General features: G+C 38.9%; 7 protein-coding genes across 7 annotated transcripts; 6 read left to right on the top strand and 1 right to left on the bottom strand.

Annotated features, from left to right (window-relative positions):
• Positions 1-1,008: 1,008 nt before the first annotated feature.
• On the top strand, positions 1,009-1,212 carry GCK72_015624 (uncharacterized protein; the record flags this gene model as incomplete). Its single annotated transcript, XM_053731018.1, has 1 exon — positions 1,009-1,212. One exon carries the CDS (start codon positions 1,009-1,011, stop codon positions 1,210-1,212), a length of 204 nt encoding a protein of 67 aa, XP_053585790.1.
• A 1,904-nt stretch (positions 1,213-3,116) lies between these two features.
• Positions 3,117-3,985, bottom strand: GCK72_015623 (uncharacterized protein; the record flags this gene model as incomplete). The annotated part of the gene is made up of 2 exons (XM_053731017.1): positions 3,117-3,255; positions 3,303-3,985. 2 exons carry the CDS (start codon positions 3,983-3,985, stop codon positions 3,117-3,119), a joined length of 822 nt encoding a protein of 273 aa, XP_053585789.1.
• Positions 3,986-4,392: 407 nt separating this feature from the next.
• Positions 4,393-5,317, top strand: GCK72_015622 (uncharacterized protein; the record flags this gene model as incomplete). Its single annotated transcript, XM_053731016.1, has 2 exons — positions 4,393-4,472; positions 4,522-5,317. 2 exons carry the CDS (start codon positions 4,393-4,395, stop codon positions 5,315-5,317), a joined length of 876 nt encoding a protein of 291 aa, XP_053585788.1.
• Positions 5,318-6,442: 1,125 nt separating this feature from the next.
• On the top strand, positions 6,443-7,224 carry GCK72_015621 (uncharacterized protein; the record flags this gene model as incomplete). Its single annotated transcript, XM_053731015.1, has 2 exons — positions 6,443-7,038; positions 7,086-7,224. The coding sequence occupies 2 exons, from the start codon at positions 6,443-6,445 to the stop codon at positions 7,222-7,224; spliced, it is 735 nt and encodes a 244-aa protein (XP_053585787.1).
• A 1,781-nt stretch (positions 7,225-9,005) lies between these two features.
• Positions 9,006-9,734, top strand: GCK72_015620 (uncharacterized protein; the record flags this gene model as incomplete). Its single annotated transcript, XM_053731014.1, has 1 exon — positions 9,006-9,734. One exon carries the CDS (start codon positions 9,006-9,008, stop codon positions 9,732-9,734), a length of 729 nt encoding a protein of 242 aa, XP_053585786.1.
• Positions 9,735-12,768: 3,034 nt separating this feature from the next.
• On the top strand, positions 12,769-13,567 carry GCK72_015619 (uncharacterized protein; the record flags this gene model as incomplete). Its single annotated transcript, XM_003092936.2, has 2 exons — positions 12,769-13,379; positions 13,426-13,567. 2 exons carry the CDS (start codon positions 12,769-12,771, stop codon positions 13,565-13,567), a joined length of 753 nt encoding a protein of 250 aa, XP_003092984.2.
• A 2,627-nt stretch (positions 13,568-16,194) lies between these two features.
• Positions 16,195-16,976, top strand: GCK72_015618 (uncharacterized protein; the record flags this gene model as incomplete). Its single annotated transcript, XM_053731013.1, has 2 exons — positions 16,195-16,790; positions 16,838-16,976. 2 exons carry the CDS (start codon positions 16,195-16,197, stop codon positions 16,974-16,976), a joined length of 735 nt encoding a protein of 244 aa, XP_053585785.1.
• Positions 16,977-18,931: the final 1,955 nt, after the last annotated feature.

Below are 18,931 nucleotides of genomic sequence, written 5' to 3'. Positions count from 1 at the left end.
GCCGAAAAATGTTGAAAATTAGTTTAAAAATCACAAAAAACACTAAATATTCGAGGAAAAATCAAAAAAATGTTCAAATTTTCTGTCGCTGCTAATCTCAAGAGGTAAAAACCGATAGATCATTGGTTTTCGATGATTTTTTTTCTGAAATAATCGATCGGAGCGTCGAAAAAACGAGATTTGAGTGAAAAATTAGCTGAAAATTTAATAAATTAGAGAAAAAACTGGAGAAAACAGTCGGAAATCGAGAAATTCAAAAAGAAAATGGCAAGGAAACGGATTTTCGGAGGAGGAATCGGGGAAACGTGAAAAAAGACCGATTTTTCGATGATTTTCGATAAGTTTTACCTGAAATTGAGCATTTGAACAATGAAAAATTGCATTTTTGAGTTACAAAGTGACAAAAAAATATTAAAAGTTGATAAAAATCGAGAAAGTACAAAGAAATCTGAAAAACTCGTTCGTGGCGAGACCCACAAACCACAGAACTCAAAGAACCTTTGAGTTTTCTCATAATTCGGGAGTAAATAACTGTAATTAGAGTAGAAAAATGGACGGAGCATTGAGAATTCATGCTCAAAACCCCGAAAATGAACGAAAATATGTCAATATGGGGCTCAAAACTCAGGAAATTGCACGGAGAACTCGAATTTGACAACGATAGAGAAACTATCTGGATGAAAAACTGTTGAAACAAAGAAAATTACTATTTTAAATAGAAAAAAACTACTATCGAAAGCCAAAAAAGACTTAAAATGAATATTAGACATACCTTTTCAGATTTTTTTTTGATCTACAAGATTTTAGTCTACCCATTTTCAACTGCGAATCGTAGACGGTTCCGATCAATGAAACAACTTTGAATATATTCCGCTCGTTTCATTCCTCTTTCGCTCTCTTCTAATAAGGTCCAGAGAAGATGAATAGGTTACCTTCGTTTGAGGATGTATTCGTAAGTTTCAGTCTTCCCGTGTATTTCTTGAGTGTTAATTTTAAAAATTTCAGTCAATGGAAGCCATCGAAGCGAGACGTCGTCAAGTTCCGAATCTCGGAGGAGTTGGTGCAGTCGTTGGTGCTGGACAAGTTCGCGTTTATCGTGTCCGCAATCTTATCGGGCGTCATTTTCTCCAGTGTCCGTACTGTCTCGAGAGGGTTAGGTCTGAAAGACAGTACAATGCTCACTTGGAAGCGTGCTTTGCTCTTCATCAGTAATCTGTGTATATATGATTCCGAATGAATTCAAGTTTTATACTGTTTGTTTCTATCAATAATTTATAAGAATCGGATGTCTAATCCAAACAATGGCATTTGATGGTAGTACACATACTATCAAATGTGTAAACTCTGATCATAGCTATTTTGATCACTAGAGATGGAAACAGTCCAAATTACATTTATGGTGCAAATTCAAAGAAGTGTTTTTATTAGAAAAGTTTAAGGGCAAATTTTGAAAAAAAGTTCCAAGAAATGTATCGAAATTACAATTACAACAAGAGCAACAGGGTAACAAGAACAACAGAACAACAAAAACGATTAAATATGTAAATTCCCTTTAAACGTGTTCGTATACTGATTCTGGCCAGACAACAATAATCATGTCTCCGTTTTCTTGATGGCATACTGTAGCAGTCACACCATCCGCACGTTGTAGATCATATCCATAATTCAAGTGCTCCACGCATCCGAAAGGGCTGAATTCATTAAATATTTACATAACGATTCCATAACTCACCTCCGATACTGTCGAAAATCCTCTACAATAACGACGTCATTCCATAAATCAGTGAAAATTGAATAAAAGCCCTCGTCATTTACATTCGCCATAAAATATTTCAAACGTGGGCATCCCCCGGACAGCCAGTGTTTCAGCAACATATTAATGTCGATACAAGACAGGTTTGAAGTTTTTAACAGGATTTCGATATTATCCATAGCCAATAGGTTTTGAATTGTTACCCACAATCCATGACTAAGAATTAAGCAATCGATTTTTCTGAAATTCTCTCGAAACTGGAAATTGGGAGGTGGTGATGGATAGATGACAGTTTCCAGAGAAGCCGGACACTCTTTCAGTATATGTCTCATTTCCTCTTCTGTTAGTATATATTTTCCATGCTCACAAAAAGCACTCGCAATTGGTGTCTGCTGTCTATATAAAGTCAGTGAGTGTTTTCAATCCCTCGACTTCATCTTCCCAATATGTTAGAAGAAATCCTCTTTGTGAATTCAGTCTGACTGGTACTTGTTTTCCATTCAATTTAATAGATTCTTCTCTGACTGAACTTGGCATTTTCGACAGGTTAAATACCCCTAATACTGGAAATTGTTTCAAAAACGTGTTGAATGAAATGTGAAATCTCTCATCATTATATGAGATATGTAGTCGTCCATCGATTGGTATCTTTCGATGAGTCTTGATAACTGAACGACTTTTTTGGGAGCATAGGGATATGGAGACTCTTTAAAAATTTCGAAATGATTCAAATGAGTACAATCTAATGAAAAAAGTACTCACAATGAACTGGGTTCCATAAAATCGATAATCTTGTTTAACGGGACATAAGGGATAGAGAGGAGAGGCAGGGGAGACGTCATCCTCTGACAGAAGACGTGGGAGAGTAATGAATGGAATGGAATGGAAGGAATGGATGGGAAGACGAGGGAGGAGAGAGTTTAGAGAAATTGTGAGTGACGTGGGAAGACAGCTGGACTACTGTAGTTTTCCCATGTCACTCACATTCTGTTTGTTTAATAAGTCTCTCTTTTACCTCTTTCTCTCACCTTCATTTCCATTTGTTGATCCCCACGTCTTCCCTCCCGGAATGACGTCTCTCTTCCTACTTTTTTGTTTGCCCAATCTGTCTAGTACTATCTCACTCTTCGTCAAATGCAGGTGTCTCCATCGGCAAGAGTGGATGGATGACAATTGACAATCTGCCCAAAAAATCACACTTGTCGTTTCAGGCTTTTAACAAATCATCTTTATTCGACAAAATTCGTGGCCGATTATTGTTTTTCAAAAAAAGAAAAATCACAAGGCGATATAAATTGAAAAAAAGTTCGAGTGGTTGACACTGTAGTTAAGTGATAAACAAAATGGAAGAAAAAAAGACCGTTTAATTATCATTAATAGTGGTCTCTGGCCAAACTGCAATGACCAACTTTCCAGTCTGCTGATGGCATACAGTAGCAGTCACATCATCCGCACGTCGTATATCGATTCCAGATGACAAGATTCTTCTGTATCCAAATGGGCTGGAAATAAGGAATCATAAGAAACTACTAATGTACCGAACTATTACCTGGTGTAGGTACGACTGTTCTCCACAAAAACTGCATTACGCAGTAGACCAGCGAGTACTTGAAAGATATCCAGAGAACCAATTTCGGCGCAGAATAATTTCAATCGAGGACAGCCTCCAGATAGCCAGTGCTTCAGGAAGACATTCACATCACTACTAGTCAGAGTAGATGATTTCAGAATAATATCAATTCCATCCATTGTTAATAGGTTATCGATTGTCACCCATTCTCCATCATTGATATCTAAGTAATCGATTTTTGGAAACTTTTCCGTGAACCGAAAGTTTGGAGGAGGTTTTAGGTGCATGCTTAATTGAAACATAGGGCGACAGTATTTCAGAATATAGATCATCTCTTTTTCTGATGATATGGCACTGGAGTCCGAGTAACTAACGTATCTCAATGGTGTTTTTTGTCTACTGATCACATGTTGAATTATATGAAAGGATTGCTTCGAAGCCCAGACTTCTGCTACATCAATATTGAATAGATTGGTAACATAGTCAGTGATAACTTTTGATCCCTCCGTTGTATTCTCCCAGTATGAAATAATATATCCATTCAAACGATCTATTTTGACTCGTACATGTTGTCCAACCATTTTCACAGATTCCATGCCTTCATAATTAATATTGTCTACAAACTTAAGTGCACTCAACACCTGATTGCTTTTTGGAACCATACCAAAAGAAAAATTTGTAAATGAGAGGAATGATGAATTTTTATCAGATTCCCCAACAAGCAGATGCCCGTCAAATGGCGCTCTTCGTTGAGTTTTAATAACAGAGTGACTTTTTTGAGAGCAAAAGGAAAGCGATACTCTGAAAAGAAGAAGAACAGCTTTGAAGATGAGGAAAGAAGAAACTTACAATGTTTTCGGCTCCATAAAATCAATAATTCTGCCTAGAGGGAGGTATGGGACATGGAAGAGAGAGAAGGGAGACGTCATCCTTTGACAGAAGATATGGGAAGACTGAATAGGAGAGAATGGATAGGGTGAGGTGTTTTCCCTCGTCACTTGCACTCTCCTCTCTCCTGCCTACTCATCCATTCCCTCCTATTCAGTCTTCCCATATCTTCTGTCGAAGGATGACGTCTCCCTTCCCTCTCCTCCATGTACCGACTCTCCCGTTAGCCAGAATTATCGATTTTATGGAGCTCAATGAATTGTAAGTTTCTTCATTTTATCTGTTTTCAAATCTACTTTTTCCAATTCAGAGTATCGTTATCTTTCTGCTCTCAAAAAAGTCACTCTGTCATCAAAACTCTACGAAAAGTGCCACATGACGAACGTCTGCTTGTCGGGGGGCCCTATATAAATTCATCATTCCTTTCACTTACAAATTTTGGCTGCGTGTTGAGTACACGTAACATTTCATATATCTCAAGTTCTGAGAAAGAAGAATATGTGAAATTGGGTGGACAAAAAGTACGAGTCGAAATGGCCCTTCCATGCGAATATTTGAAAACATATTGGGAGGATAAGCTGACTGGATTGGAAACTATCACTGACTATGTTTCCGACCTATTCAATATTGATGTATCAGAAGTCCGTGTATGTAAAGATTCATTCAAGATGATTGAACATGTGAACATTAAACAGAAGACACCATTGAAAAAAGTGGTTTACATAGACTGGAGTGCCAGTCCATCTGAAGATGAAATGAATTATATTCTGAGGGATTGCCGGTGTTCATCTCAAATATGCATAAACTCAGAAGCTCTTCCCAATTTCCGCTTCTCAAATAACTTCCGTAGAATCGATTGCTTAGATATCAGTAATTCCAAATGGGTAACAATTGATAACCTACTGACAATGGATGGAATTGATATTCATCTGGACAATGCCAGTCTCACTAATAGCGATTTGAATGTTTTTGTGAAGCACTGGCTGTCTGGAGGGTGTCCCCGATTGAAACTATTCAGCGCTAGAACTGGTTCCGTGGACATCTTTCAAGTACTTTCTGGTTTACTGCGTAACGCCGTTCTTGTGGAAGATCGTCAAGATGACTAAACCAGGTAATATAATTTGATATATTATTCGTTTCTCATAATTCCTTATTTCCAGCCCATTTGGATATAGGAGAGCCTTGTCATCTGGATATGACATTCAACGTGCGGATGGTGTGACTGCTACAGTTTGTAAGCAGATAAATGGAACCTTGGTTATTGCAGTTTGGCCAGAGACCACTCATAATTATAATTAAACGTTCTTTAATCCCATTTTGTTTATCTAATTATGCTTAACTAAAGTGAAACCTTTTTTCAATGTCTACCATATTATAATTTGTTTAAACAACAATTGATCACGAATTTCGCCGAATAAAGAGGACTTGTTTAAAGCTAGAGATGACGAAAGTGATTTACTGGGTAAATTGTTATCCAAATACGATTGTCGATGGTTTTGCAACCGATTTTTTAAAATTCTCATTTGGAACACTACCTAATAGAAAAGCGTTCTGGGAAGATCAAACTAACAAAACAGTCCGAACAATGAACGACTCATTTGCAGATAGAAAAATGAGATATGAGACTGTGAAAGACAAACAGAAAGTGACATGGGAAAACTACAATAGAGCCCATCTGTCATCACACTCTCCTCTCTGGCCTACTCATCCATTCCCTAAAATTCATTCTCCCCACGTCTTCCCTACGAGAATGACGTTTCTCTTCTCTTGCTTTGTTTGAAAATTTGGATTATATCCGTCTTGTTCCAAACGATCAAATCATTGCTTATCCCTAACATCCCATTACCTCCACCTCATTTTCCTCCGTCTCAAACTGTCTCAATCCGTCAACCCGACGTTCCGGAACCCACGTCCCCCTTCCCTCTCCTCCTTGTACCATACGTCCCGTTAAGGAGAATTATTGATTTTATGGAGCCAAAAACATTGTAAGTTTCTTGTTATTATGTTTTCAAATCTTAATTGTCTATTCCAGAGTATCACTTTCATTTTGCTCTCAGAAAAGCCACTCTGTCATAAAAACTCAACGAAAGGCGCCATTTAATGGACGTCTCTGTGTTTCGGAGGGATTCGACAGCAACTTATCATTCCGTACATTTCGAAATTACGATTGTGTGTTGAGTGTCTGCGATTGTTCATGTTTATCAAGTTCTGAGAGAAGTAATTATGTTAAAATGAACGGGCAGGACGTTCCAGTTCAAGTGCACCGTTCGGTTGGAAATCTTGTCTCATACTGGCGTAATAAAATGGACGGATTGAAAACTATCACTGACTATGTTACCAACTTATTCAATATTGATGTATCAGATGTCTGTGTATCTAAAAATGCAATCAAACTGATTAAATGGGTGATCAGAAGACAAAAAACACCATTGGAAAGTGTCACTGTCTGCGGCGTTACATCATCAGAAGAAGAACTGATTTATATTTTGAGGGATTGCGAAACTTTATCGCAAATAGAAATTTGCTCATTTTCTCCACGCCACTTCCGCTTCTCCGAAAAGTTTCGAAGAATCGATTTTTTAGATATCTGGTATGGAGAATGGGTGACACTTGACAACTTATTGACAATGGATGGGATCGATATTATTCTGGGATCATCTAGTCTGTCTAATAATGATGTGAATGTGTTTCTGGAGCACTGGCTGTCTGGAGGGTGTCCCCGATTGAAACTGTTCTGCGCTAGAATTGGTACTGTGGATATCCTACAATTACTTGATGGTCTCATGCATAACGTCGTTTTTGTAGAGGATCGTCGTTACTACACCAGGTAATAGTTTAATAAATTAGTAGTCTGTCATGATCCCTTGTTTCCAGCCCATTTGGATACAGGAGAACCTTGTCATTTGGATATGACATTCAACGTGCGGATGGCGTGACAGCTACAGTATGCAAAGAGAGGAATGAAAACGTAGTTATTGCTGTTTGGCCAGAGACCACTCATAATTATAATTAAACTTTCTTATTCATTCCTTCACTGTTCTGTTTATTTAACTGTACTCGGTAATTATTGTTTGATCTTATAAATATTTTTGGAACACTCGAAACGATCCCGATTTCCATCGAAAAAAAGGGATTAGTTTAAAACTAAAAATGACAATAGGGCTTTTTCGCAGTGTGAAAGCAGGACTGAAATGCTCAAATGTTTTAAAAGGTTTTTAATGGAAATTGTCGTCTGAACTTTGGTTAAACCTAGTTCCTTTTTGTTTTGATGCGTTTGCCACGTGTCCTCCCCACGTTTCGTGTTATCAGTTGAATAAAATATAGTTTTTTCTCTTTTTTTATAAATATTATTTTCTCATTCTACACTTTTCCACTTTCCAACTTTAACTCTTCGTTAAAATCACTTCCATCATGTTCCTTCCTTCCCTGGCAATTCGGGAATAGTCGATATTCACGGATAACAAGAGAAAATGAAAAAGTTTAACAAGGGAACCCCAAGACCATGCAATTGCTTAACAAGGGAACCTTTTAAGTGGTCCTTAACGCCAGCAAAAACGACCTATACAGGGTGAAAGAGGATGTTTGAAAACCTATAAACGTGCGGATGGTGTGACAGCTACTGTATGTTATCAGCAGACTGGAGAGTTGGTCATTGCTGTTTGGCCAGAGACCACTTATAATTATAATTAAACTTCCTCTTTTGTTCCCTCTGTTCCGTTTATCTAATTAAACACAACTACAGTATCAGCCACTTGCAAAAATGTTAAATTTGAACTTCCCGCCTAACGATGTCCCCAGATTCCTATATAACCTTTGTTCTGACGACAAATATTCACCTTTCCGCAGGACCTTACCGGGTTACTGTAGTTTTCCCATGTCACTTCCATATATTCTCTAAACTCTCTCATCTCTTGTCTTCTCATCCATTCCATCCATTCCATTCCGTTCATTACTCCCATACGTTTCTTTTGTTTTGATCATCCAATTATTTCATCCGCTCGAACTCTTTTTTATACCCAAGTCTCATTCTCTGCATTGTTACTCTCTTTTTATAAATATTCTTTTCCCATTCTACACTTTTTCACTTTCACACTTGGAACACTACAGTAATCCTGTTGAAACAGTTTTCTGGGAAGATGAAACGAGCAAAAACAGTCTGAACAATGAACAATTCATTCAAGGAGGGGAAGACGAGATATGCGACTGTGGAAGACAAACATAATATGAGTGACATGGGAAACCTACAGTAGTCCAGCTGTCTTGCCACGTCACTCACACTTTCCTCTTTTGCCTACTCTTCCATTTCCTCCAATTCAGTCTCCCCACGTCGTCTCTCCCTGAATGACGTCTCCCTCTCCTCTCTTTCGCTTGCTTTGTTGGATAATCTCCGGTTTCTTTCAAACAATCAAATCATTGTTCATCCCCAACATCCCGTTACCTCCACCTCCCTTCCCTCTCTTTCACCTCCCATACCTTCCGTTAGGCAGAATTATCGATTTTATGGAGCCCGATGCATTGTGAGTTTCTTCTTTTTATAATTTCAAATCTTAGTTTTCTATTCCAGAGTATCGCTCTCTTTTTGCTCCCGGAAAAGTTACTCTGTCATAAAAACACATCGAAGAGCACCATTCAGTGGACGTCTCTGTGTTTCGGAATACGACAGGAAATTATCATTTAGTACATTTCGAAAACACAATTACGTGTTCTTTTTTCATTACGTGTTCTTTTTTCATTACGTGTTCTTTTTTCATTACGTGTTCTTTTTTCACGAAATTTGCCGCAAATCCTGGTACCATGGTCGATGAAGGGGATGGTCCCTCAAAGAAGAGGAAAGCAGCACCAAGCGACAAAGAAGAAGCACTCATTGCGTCCGTCAAAAAAGTTTTATTCTCGGAGGAGGCCATCGAATTCTTCAAACAGGTGTTCCATATTTCGGAATGCCACCAGGCCATCGAATCATTCCGAGGTGAAGTGAAAGAGATCAATGATAGAATTGAGTTGCTGACGAAAGAATTGGCAGCCCAACAACTAAGAGTAAGTGACCTGGAAGCCCAAATAAAGAAGAGACCGCAACCAACAACCGCAACCAACGAAGACCCCGCTGAAGTTAAAGAAAGGAACCGCTCAGTCGTCATCATTAATGTGCCGGAGAGTAGATCGAAATTCGAACATGAGAAGAACCTGGCTGACTTATCACATGTCCAGATGCTGTTCCGTTATCTGGATGTTGGATGCTCCCCTATGGCTGTTTACAGACTTGGTCGACCTCGTGATGATGGAAGAAGTAGATTACTGAAGGTGATAATGCCATGTTCCCAATCCCAAAGAGCAATCCTGTCTAAAGCCAAAACCCTCCGTTCTTTTGTTACTGCCCCTCATCCGCCTGTATTCATCCGTAAATCGTTATCCCGCGAAGAGCTCGAAAAACAGCGCCTAGAAAGAGCTTTGAAATTTCCCCGCTCCGATCCAACTAGTGTAGACGTAGAAATGCAACCTGCTGCCAGCGCCCTTCCAAAAAACTGAGAACGCCTCCCAGAAATTACCCGCCTCATTCTCATAAACCAAAACCGTTACTTGATTGTATCCCACCATCCAATCTTACCATTAAATGTCTTAGTGCAAATGTCCGTTCAGCGGTAGCAAATAGATTAGAAGTTCAGAGTTTGGTTGACAGAAATACATTTGATATCATGTGCTTGCAAGAATCCTGGCTCGCTAGCGCAATCCCAGACACTATTTTAATAGGCTCGAATAATTCATACAATGTATACCGCGCCGACAGAGAAGAGTCCCGCAGAGGTGGTGGCGTTTGTAGCATAGTCAGGGCAAGTATTCCTTGCAACCTGGTAGCGTCTGAATCCTGTACTGGCTCATACGAGCTTCTTGTAATTGACCTTAAAGTAGACCTAGAACCGTTGAGGCTAGTAAACATTTATCGACCCCCCTCCTGCACACATGCAAAAACAATCAGACTGCTTAGCAAACTTTCCGACCTCATTAACTACACTGGAAAAATAGTTATAGTGGGGGATTTTAATATCAACAAAATTAAATGGAATGAGCCAACGCCGCTTTCCGATACCCTTCTAGGAAAACTGTTGATTGACTTCTGCACCACAAATAATCTAAAGCAATTCATATCACAACCAACAAGGAAAGACAACATACTTGACGTCGCATTCTCGAACACATCAATAAGTAGTATACAGACGCTTGCGCCAATAGGCGGAAGTGATCATCTTAGGATAGAATTTGACATTGATCTCCTCCACAGCATACCTTTGCCCAAAATTGAAGTGTGGGACTTCAAAAACGCTGACATTGGGGCATCCGTAGCCTATTTCGACTCAATTGACTGGGGCCAAATACTTCATTCTAGTAATAGCTTAAATAATATGTACGAATCGTTTATGCATCACGTTCGCAAAATGTTCCAAATTTCAGTAAGCAAAAAGACAATTCCCACTGGTAAGGGCAATCTCCCTGCGTACTTAGTTGATTTTGATGGTATTGTTGAAAAGGAATTCGAAAAAGCCAAAATATCTAGGCAACTCCCCGACTTCCTATCGTATGTTAAGCTAGCAAGAAAGTACAGGAAGAAATTGTGCAAGTTCCGTAGCAATGCAGAACTGAAGCAGCTTGAGAAATCAGGAAATAGCAAATTCACAAAAGCCGCCAAATACCTTCTGAAACCGCGAAAGATGAATATTCCAGACCTAGTCAGCACCTCAGGGGCCGCCCTAACCACAGAAAACGAGAAAGCAGAGGCACTGGCGGAGGCATACGAGAGTCAATACGTAAATAAGCGAGCTGCACCTTTTTTCATTTCCCATACTTACAACTCAAACCAACCGCTTATTTGGGTAACAGATGATGACGTATACAAAAAAATTAGAAGTGCGAAAAAATCTTGTTCCATCACCTCAGACGGAGTCCCGTTCACCTTCATCAAAATGATTGCACCCTTGATATCTAGTACTCTAGCTCAGCTTTATAATCTATCAATGATGCGTAGTGAAGTCCCCGAGGCATGGAAAAGATCGGTGGTCATCCCCCTCCCTAAAACGGCTAAGCCATCCAAGCCAGTGGATTTCCGTCCAATTAGTCTGACATCGCACCTTTGTCGGATCTATGAGAGATGTATACTTAACAAACTAATACCGTACCTATATGAACAGTCTTTTTGGAGCCCATGCCAACATGGCTTTTTACCGAGAAAATCCACAATCAGTAATATGTTAGAAACTCTAAACGACTGGACCACCATGTTAGATAATCAATCCCAAGTCGACGTTATCTACTTAGACTTTGCGAAAGCTTTCGATAAAATTCCCCACGACATCCTACTAAATAAACTCATTGCGCTTAGGTTAAATGAGCATCTGATTAGATGGCTCAATGACTTCTTGACGGATAGAACGTTCCAAGTTAAGGTAGGTAGTGAAATGTCCAGATTCAGAAGCGCCCCGTGCGGAGTGCCACAAGGTGCCGTCCTCTCCCCTGTTCTTTTCGGTATTTTTGTGAATGAATTGTCCTCGCTGCTGCCAGAAAATGTACACTGCAAGCAGTTTGCAGACGATACGAAACTGTACGCATCTGTAAATAACAAAACGGTGGAGAACTCCCTACAAAAAGGAATAGACATAGTTGTGGAGTGGTCTAGATCTAGCAAGCTCCCTCTAAACAACGCGAAAACGGTGGCTTTAACTGTGGGAAAAGTGCGAAAAGAAACGGAGTATTCGATCGATGGACAGACTATAAAAAAGGAAAATTTGACAAGGGACCTAGGATTCCTTATATCAAACAAACTTGACTTCACTGAACACTGGAGGAAAACAACAAACATGGCGAAGTTTTTAACAGCTCAGATTTTCAACCAGTACAATAGCAAGAAAATAAGATTGATGGTATTACTTTATAAGACTTTTATCCGGCCAGTGCTGGAGTATGGCACTAGTATAAGCTCCCCCCTAAAAGTATCTGACGAAAAGCTAATTGAATCGGTTCAAAACTCCTTTACCAGAAGACTGTACAGTAGGCACACGGGCAAATACTTAAGACCAAGCGACCCGGGCTACAAAACCTCTATAGAACGCAACCAACTCTACGGGCTCTCTTCTCTGAAAGACAGGCGCCTGCAAATAGATAAAAAACTCATCGAAAAAATGAGTGGCAAAATAGATCTCAATACAGCCGATTTCTTCACACTATCACAAAACAATCGCACGCGCGCTAAGACTAGATTCGTTTGGAAGCGACCCAAAAACAAACTGCGAAGGAAATTCTTTGTCAACCGTACTCTAACTTATTTGACGCAACTTAACAGCACATCCAATGCACCCCAATGAAACCTCGTTTAAATGTATCCAATATAATTTAACTCGCCCTCACGATATTATGTTACCCTCACTGCCTACGTGTTATTTATGTATTATGTGTACTGGTTCTATTTTATTTTTCACGACTGATAAGTCGTAATAAACAATTAACAATTAACAATTGTGTGTTGCGCGTAAGTAGTAGCTACGCATTCATGACAAGTAAAGAAAGCGAAGAAATGGAATACGTGAAAATAAACTGGATGTATGTTGGAGTGTACCGTTCGAATGGAAATCTTGTGTTACAATGGTATGGTGATACAACGAAGGGATTGAAAGATACCACTGATTATGTGACTGATCTATTCAATATTGATGTATCAGAAGTCTGTGTATTTAAAGATGCAATCAAAATGATTAAATGGGTGAACAGAAGACAAAAGACACCATTGAAAAAAGTCGTTTACATGAACTGGGGTGTCATTCCATCGGAAGTATTGATTTATATTCTGAGGGATTGCACAACTTTACCTGAAATAAGCATTCACGCTGAGGCTGCACCAAATTTCCGTTTCTCGGGAAACTTCCGAAACATCGATTGCTTAGATATCTGGCATGGAAAATGGGTGACAATTGACAACCTACTGACAATGGATGGAATTGTTATTAGTCTGGAGAAGTCTACTCTGACTAACACTGATTTAAATGTTTTCCTCAGGCACTGGCTGTCTGGAGGGTGTCCCCGATTGAAACTGTTCAGCGCCACTACTGGTGATGTGGATATCTTACAAGTACTTCATGGCCTCATGCATAATGCAGTTCTTGTGGAAAATCGTCGTGACTACACCAGGTAAAAATTCAATGTATTTCTTTTTATAACAACTTCTAAATTCCAGCCTCTTCGGACACCAATGGATTTTGTGGGATGGATATGACATCAAACGTTCGGATGGTGTGACAGCTACAGTACATTATCAGCCACTGGGAGCCACTGGAGCCCTAGTCATTGCTGTTTGGCCAGAAGCCAGTGATAATTAAACTTAAACGTTATTTTGGTCCCTTTTGTTTCGTTTATCTAACTTTACTCAAAAGATCTCTTCCTTTCTCGATGGTAATCAAAACTTCGTCATTCATATGTTTGATCACATAAATATTTTTTGCCCTTTTGTTATGATGCGTTTCCCCCCGTTTTGTAACTAATTTTTGACCTACTCCAACACCTTACCCACCAAAACCCACTTTTCTTTCCTTCTTTCCTGTTTATTGAGTTTTTTCTGTCGTGCCCTTATCAGTTGAAATATATCAGTTGAAAAAGTCAAAAAGGGTGTTAACTCTTCAAAACCACAAACAGAAACAATCCCACTGATAACATATTATGGGAAAACACCACTTCCGTCATGTTACTTCCTCTCCTGGAATGGATGAGAGGACGAGAGACGAGAGAAAGTGTGAAAGAGACATGGGAAAACTACAGTAACCCGGTGAGGCCCTGGGGGGGTTGTTTGGAGGTATTACCCATCCGCCGGTGGCTGACCGCTCGTTCAAAGTTCGGTATTACCCATGGGTATTACCCATCCGCCGGTGGCTGACCGCTCGTTCAAAGTTCCGGGGACGCGGAGTGGGTCTCGACGCGACTACCGTAGTATAAAACTTTTTAGAGGTGAAAGTACGGTCAAGAGCCGCCGTAAATCGAAATTCCGCAACGAGACCCACTCCGCTTCCCCGGGCCAAACTTTGAACGAGCGGTCAGCCGCCGGCGAATGGGCAAGACTGGAAGAGATGACGAGAGATTAGAGAGTTCAGAGAAATTGTGAGTGACGTGGGAAGACAGCTGGACTACTGTAGTTTTCCCTTGTCACTCATATTCTGTTTGTTTCTCTCTTATCTTTCCTACTCATCCATTCTCTCCTATTCAGTCTCCCCACGTCTTCTCTCCCAGTATGACGTGTCCCTTCCCTCTCTTTCGTTTGCTTTTTTGGATAATCTCCGTCTTGTTCCAAACAATCAAATCATTGTTCATCCCCAACATCCCGTTACCTCACTTCCCTCCCAAAAATACTTCTCCTGTCATACCCGACGTCCCGGTACCCTCACTTCCCTTCCCTCTCCTCCTTGTCCCATACGTCCCGTTAAGGAGAATTATCGATTTTATGGATCCTGATGCATTGTGAGTTTCCTCTTATTACGTTTCCAAATCTTTAATTTCTATTTCAGAGTATCACTTTCCTTTTGCTCCCAGAAAACTCACTCTGTCATATTAGGTTGATGCATAAGTTTCTTTCTTTTTTTGGGTAATTTTTGGTATGAAATTTCTAGAAGACTAATAGTTCACATAATAAGAAACATTGTTGGTTAGTAACTATAACTCATTGTGATTATACCTGTGACTTGACGTCTACCATCCGCCTAATCTCAGCCGGAGGCACGTTAAAACACTTGAGGAACCCTTTTTTGGTACCATTTTTCGACTCCATTTTTTTCCAAGAAAATGTTGACAAGAATGGGTGAGCTATTCAGAATTAAAACAAGCAAGAAAAGTTATTTATGAAAAGCAAATAAAGGCATTCCAACTAAGCAACGATAGTTCAGTGCGGGTCCCTGATGAAAGGTTAGGATCAGCAATTTAGGAGTGTGCGAGTATTTTCGATATTTCTTTAACTGTAGATAGGGAAATTGGTGGAGAGGTTGGTTATTGAGTAAAGTAGGCATTGATGTTTCTAAATTTACTTTGTTTATAATATTCATAGCATTTGTCCTTTTTCGCAGGAAGCCCGAAGTCAACATAGTCAAAATCACTTGATTTTTGAGTTTGATGAGGCCTACTGCTCCTACTTCTAAAGCAATCCACTAGAAATTTTGCTCATTTTTAGATCAATGTGTGTACTATCGATTATTTATAATAAAATAATTCAGACTTATTTGTGAGCGTTCAGAAGAGGCCTAGACTCCACTCAGGTCTAGTACACAAAATTTCTCGAAAGCGCAAATATCATAAGAAATTTATCAGCCAAGTTTTATCACTTAATTTGATGGATTTGTCATAAACTTTTTTAAGGCATAATTTACTCATGTTATCCTCTAACTTTTACAAATAGTTTGGTACAAATGTTCTCTCAAATATTTCTGTAATCTGTTTGAACCCAGCTGAACCATGGTTTCTCGTTGCTGTCGATCGTCTTATCACAACTTTTTTGTTTTCAACATTCCGACTGAAAACTAAAATGAGATAACAAGATCAAATCTTGTTCTATAAATTGCGTTCAATTTCTTATGAAGATCTTATCATTTCGATACCAATGCGACAAAAATCAAAAACTTTCCAAAACAGGCATTTGGTTGGCGATCAAAAAAGCCATCGTTTTCACGAGCGGACTGTCTAGGCACCAACTTGAAACATTATATGTTAGCCACTAAAGAGGTCATAAAAATGCAAAAAAGTTTGGGTTGAAAAATAACCTCATCGCTTAGAGACCGTTGGCCAAAGTCACACCTTCAAAAAAGAAAGAAACTTATGCATCAACCTAATAAAAACTCCTAATAAAAAAAAAAGTGTTTCGGAATTCGACAGCAATTTGTCATTTCATACATTTCGAAATCGCGATTGTGTGTTGAGTGTCCGCGATTGTTCATGTTTATCAAGTTCTGAGAGAAGTAATTATGTTAAAATGAACGGGCAGTACATTCCAGTTCACGTGCATTCTGTGGATGGATATCTAGTTTCACGCTGGGAGAACACAACGGACGGATTGGAAATTGTCACTGACTACGTTACTGACCTTTTCAATATTGATGTATCAGAAGTCTGTGTATCTAAAGATGCAATTAACATCATTGAATGGGCGATCATAAGACAAAAGACACCATTGGAAAGTGTCACTGTCTGCTGCGTTACATCATCAGAAGAAGAACTGATTTATATTTTGAGGGATTGTCGGTGTTCAGCTCAAACACAAATCTACTCATATGCTCCACCCCATTTCCGTTTCTCGGAAAACTTACGAAGAATCGATTTCTTAGAAATTTGGCATGGACAATGGGTTACAATTGACAACCTATTGACAATGGATGGGATCGATATTATTCTGGGATACTCTTATCTATCTAATAGTGATTTGAATGTCTTCCTCCGACATTGGCTGTCTGGAGGGTGCCCCCGATTGAAGCTATTCAGCGCCGAAATTGGTTCCGTGAATATATTTCAAGTACTTGCTGGTTTACTGCATAACGCAGTTCTCGTGGTGGATAGTCGTTACTACACCAGGTAATAGTTTAATAAATTAGTAGTCTGTCATGATCCCTTGTTTCCAGCCCATTTGGATATAGCAGAACCTTGTCAGATGGATATGACATTCAACGTGCGGATGGCGTGACAGCTACAGTATGCAAACAGGGGAATGAAAACGTAGTTATTGCAGTTTGGCCAGAGACCACTCATAATTATAATTAAACTTTCATATTCAATCCTTCACTGTTCTTTTTATTTAACTGTACTCAGTAATTATTGTTTGATCTTATAAATATTTTTGGAACACTAGAAACGATCCCAATTTTCATCGAAAAAAAGGGGATTAGTTTGAAACTAAAAATGACAATAGGGCTTTTTCGCAGTGTGAAAGCAGGACTGAAATGTTCAAATGTTTTAAAAAGGTTTTTAATGGAAATTTTCGTCTGAAACTTGGTTAAACCTAGTTTCTTTTTGTTTTGATGCGTTTGCCACGTGTCCTCCCCACGTTTCGTCTTATCAGTTGAATAAAATATAGTTTTTTCTCTTTTTTTATAAATACTATTTTCTCATTCTACACTTTTCCACTTTCCAACTTTAACTCTTCGTTAAAATCACTTCCATCATGTTCCTTCCTTCCCTGGCAATTCGGTAATAGTCGATATTCACGGATAACAAGAGAAAATGAAAAAGTTTAACAAGGGAACCCCAAGACCATGCAATTGCTTAAGTCGCGCCGTCCGCACGTAGTACATCATATCCATCCCACAAAAAGAAGACGTGGAAGAGTAATAAATAGAGTGGAGGGAATGGATAAGAAGACGAGAGAGTTTAGAGAAAGTGTGGAAGTGACATGGGAAAACTACAGTAACCCGGTGAGGTCCTGCGGAAAAGTAAATATCTGACGTCAGAACAAAGGGATCTGGAGCAAAGTGAGGCGGGGTACTCCAATTTTCGAAATTTGGTGGAATTATGATAATCAAGATTTTTGAAAAATACACAACTGATCTTAGTCTAAAAAAGACATAAGCGAATCACACCTTCCTTGTTTGGTTTATTTATCGCATCAATTCAGATTTCAACCGTTCTATTGGACAAACGAGTCGATTTGGGAATCTGTCGGCAGCATAATTAAGAATTGAGGACTTATAACATTTATGATATCATTCCGTTTTAAATAATCGGTATACCACTTCATTCATAGCTAGAATTCATCAAAACCATATAAAATGCATTATTTGTGTCATTACGGCCAAACAACAACAGTCAAGTATCCCTCAGTCTGGTGGAATACTGTAGCAGTAGAGTATAGTTAGATACACAAAATGATAGTTTAAAAACCAGTTTAAAAAAAAAACAATAGAAACAGGATAAGGAGCGTTTAATTATTATGAGTGGTCTCTGGCCAAACTGCAATAACCAAAGTTCCATTTTCCTGTTCGCATACTGTAGCAGTCACACCATCCGCACGTCGAATGTCATATCCAGATGACAAGTTTATGCTATAACGCATTCTCTGTAAGACTCGATCAAGGTCACTGTAGGTAGGGGCGTAGGGCGGCTAAGTTAGCCACAGCTTTGAAACTTTCAAAGAACGTATATGAGGACATGTGCAACACATATACACAATATTGGGTCGCAGCTCCGGGTTACTGTAGTACGGTAGGTGCTCATAGGTCAAAAAATGAACTTTTTGAGAATTGATCGGGAAAAGCTGAAATTTTTAGCGTTTGTTGGATAGGAATAGAGTATTCATTTCACGAAGTTTCAAAATTATTTAAAAAAATTTAACCGAGTTATGACCAAAAAACACACTTTTCTGACCGATTTTTTGAAAAAATCCAAAATTGGTATCCTTAAACAAAATTTCCGTATTCCAAAATTATTTTTTTTACATTTGTTATTATTTTTCCTATCGATTAAAAAAAAATTCATTTAAAAAAACCTCGGCTGAAGGGTTCAAATTTAAACTAGAAAAAACTAAAAAAAAATTTTTTTGAAATTTTTGAAATTTTATTTTAGAAATGCATACTCCGTGTTATTTCCAGCATTTTTTGTATTATTACTTAATGTTTTTCTCTTCATCATCACTTAGAAATATTGAGTTTAGTGCAAAACTTTGATTGCGCGGTATCTGGTTTCCAGGTGTCGCGTAAGAGCGGCCAATGAAAATTAATGAT

The sequence above is a fragment of the Caenorhabditis remanei genome, chromosome IV, assembly GCF_010183535.1.
Source record: "Caenorhabditis remanei strain PX506 chromosome IV, whole genome shotgun sequence".
In the NCBI taxonomy this organism is placed as follows: domain Eukaryota; kingdom Metazoa; phylum Nematoda; class Chromadorea; order Rhabditida; family Rhabditidae; genus Caenorhabditis; species Caenorhabditis remanei.
The sequence above is the reverse complement of the archived record's forward strand: the minus strand, read 5'-3'. Positions and strand labels throughout refer to the sequence as shown.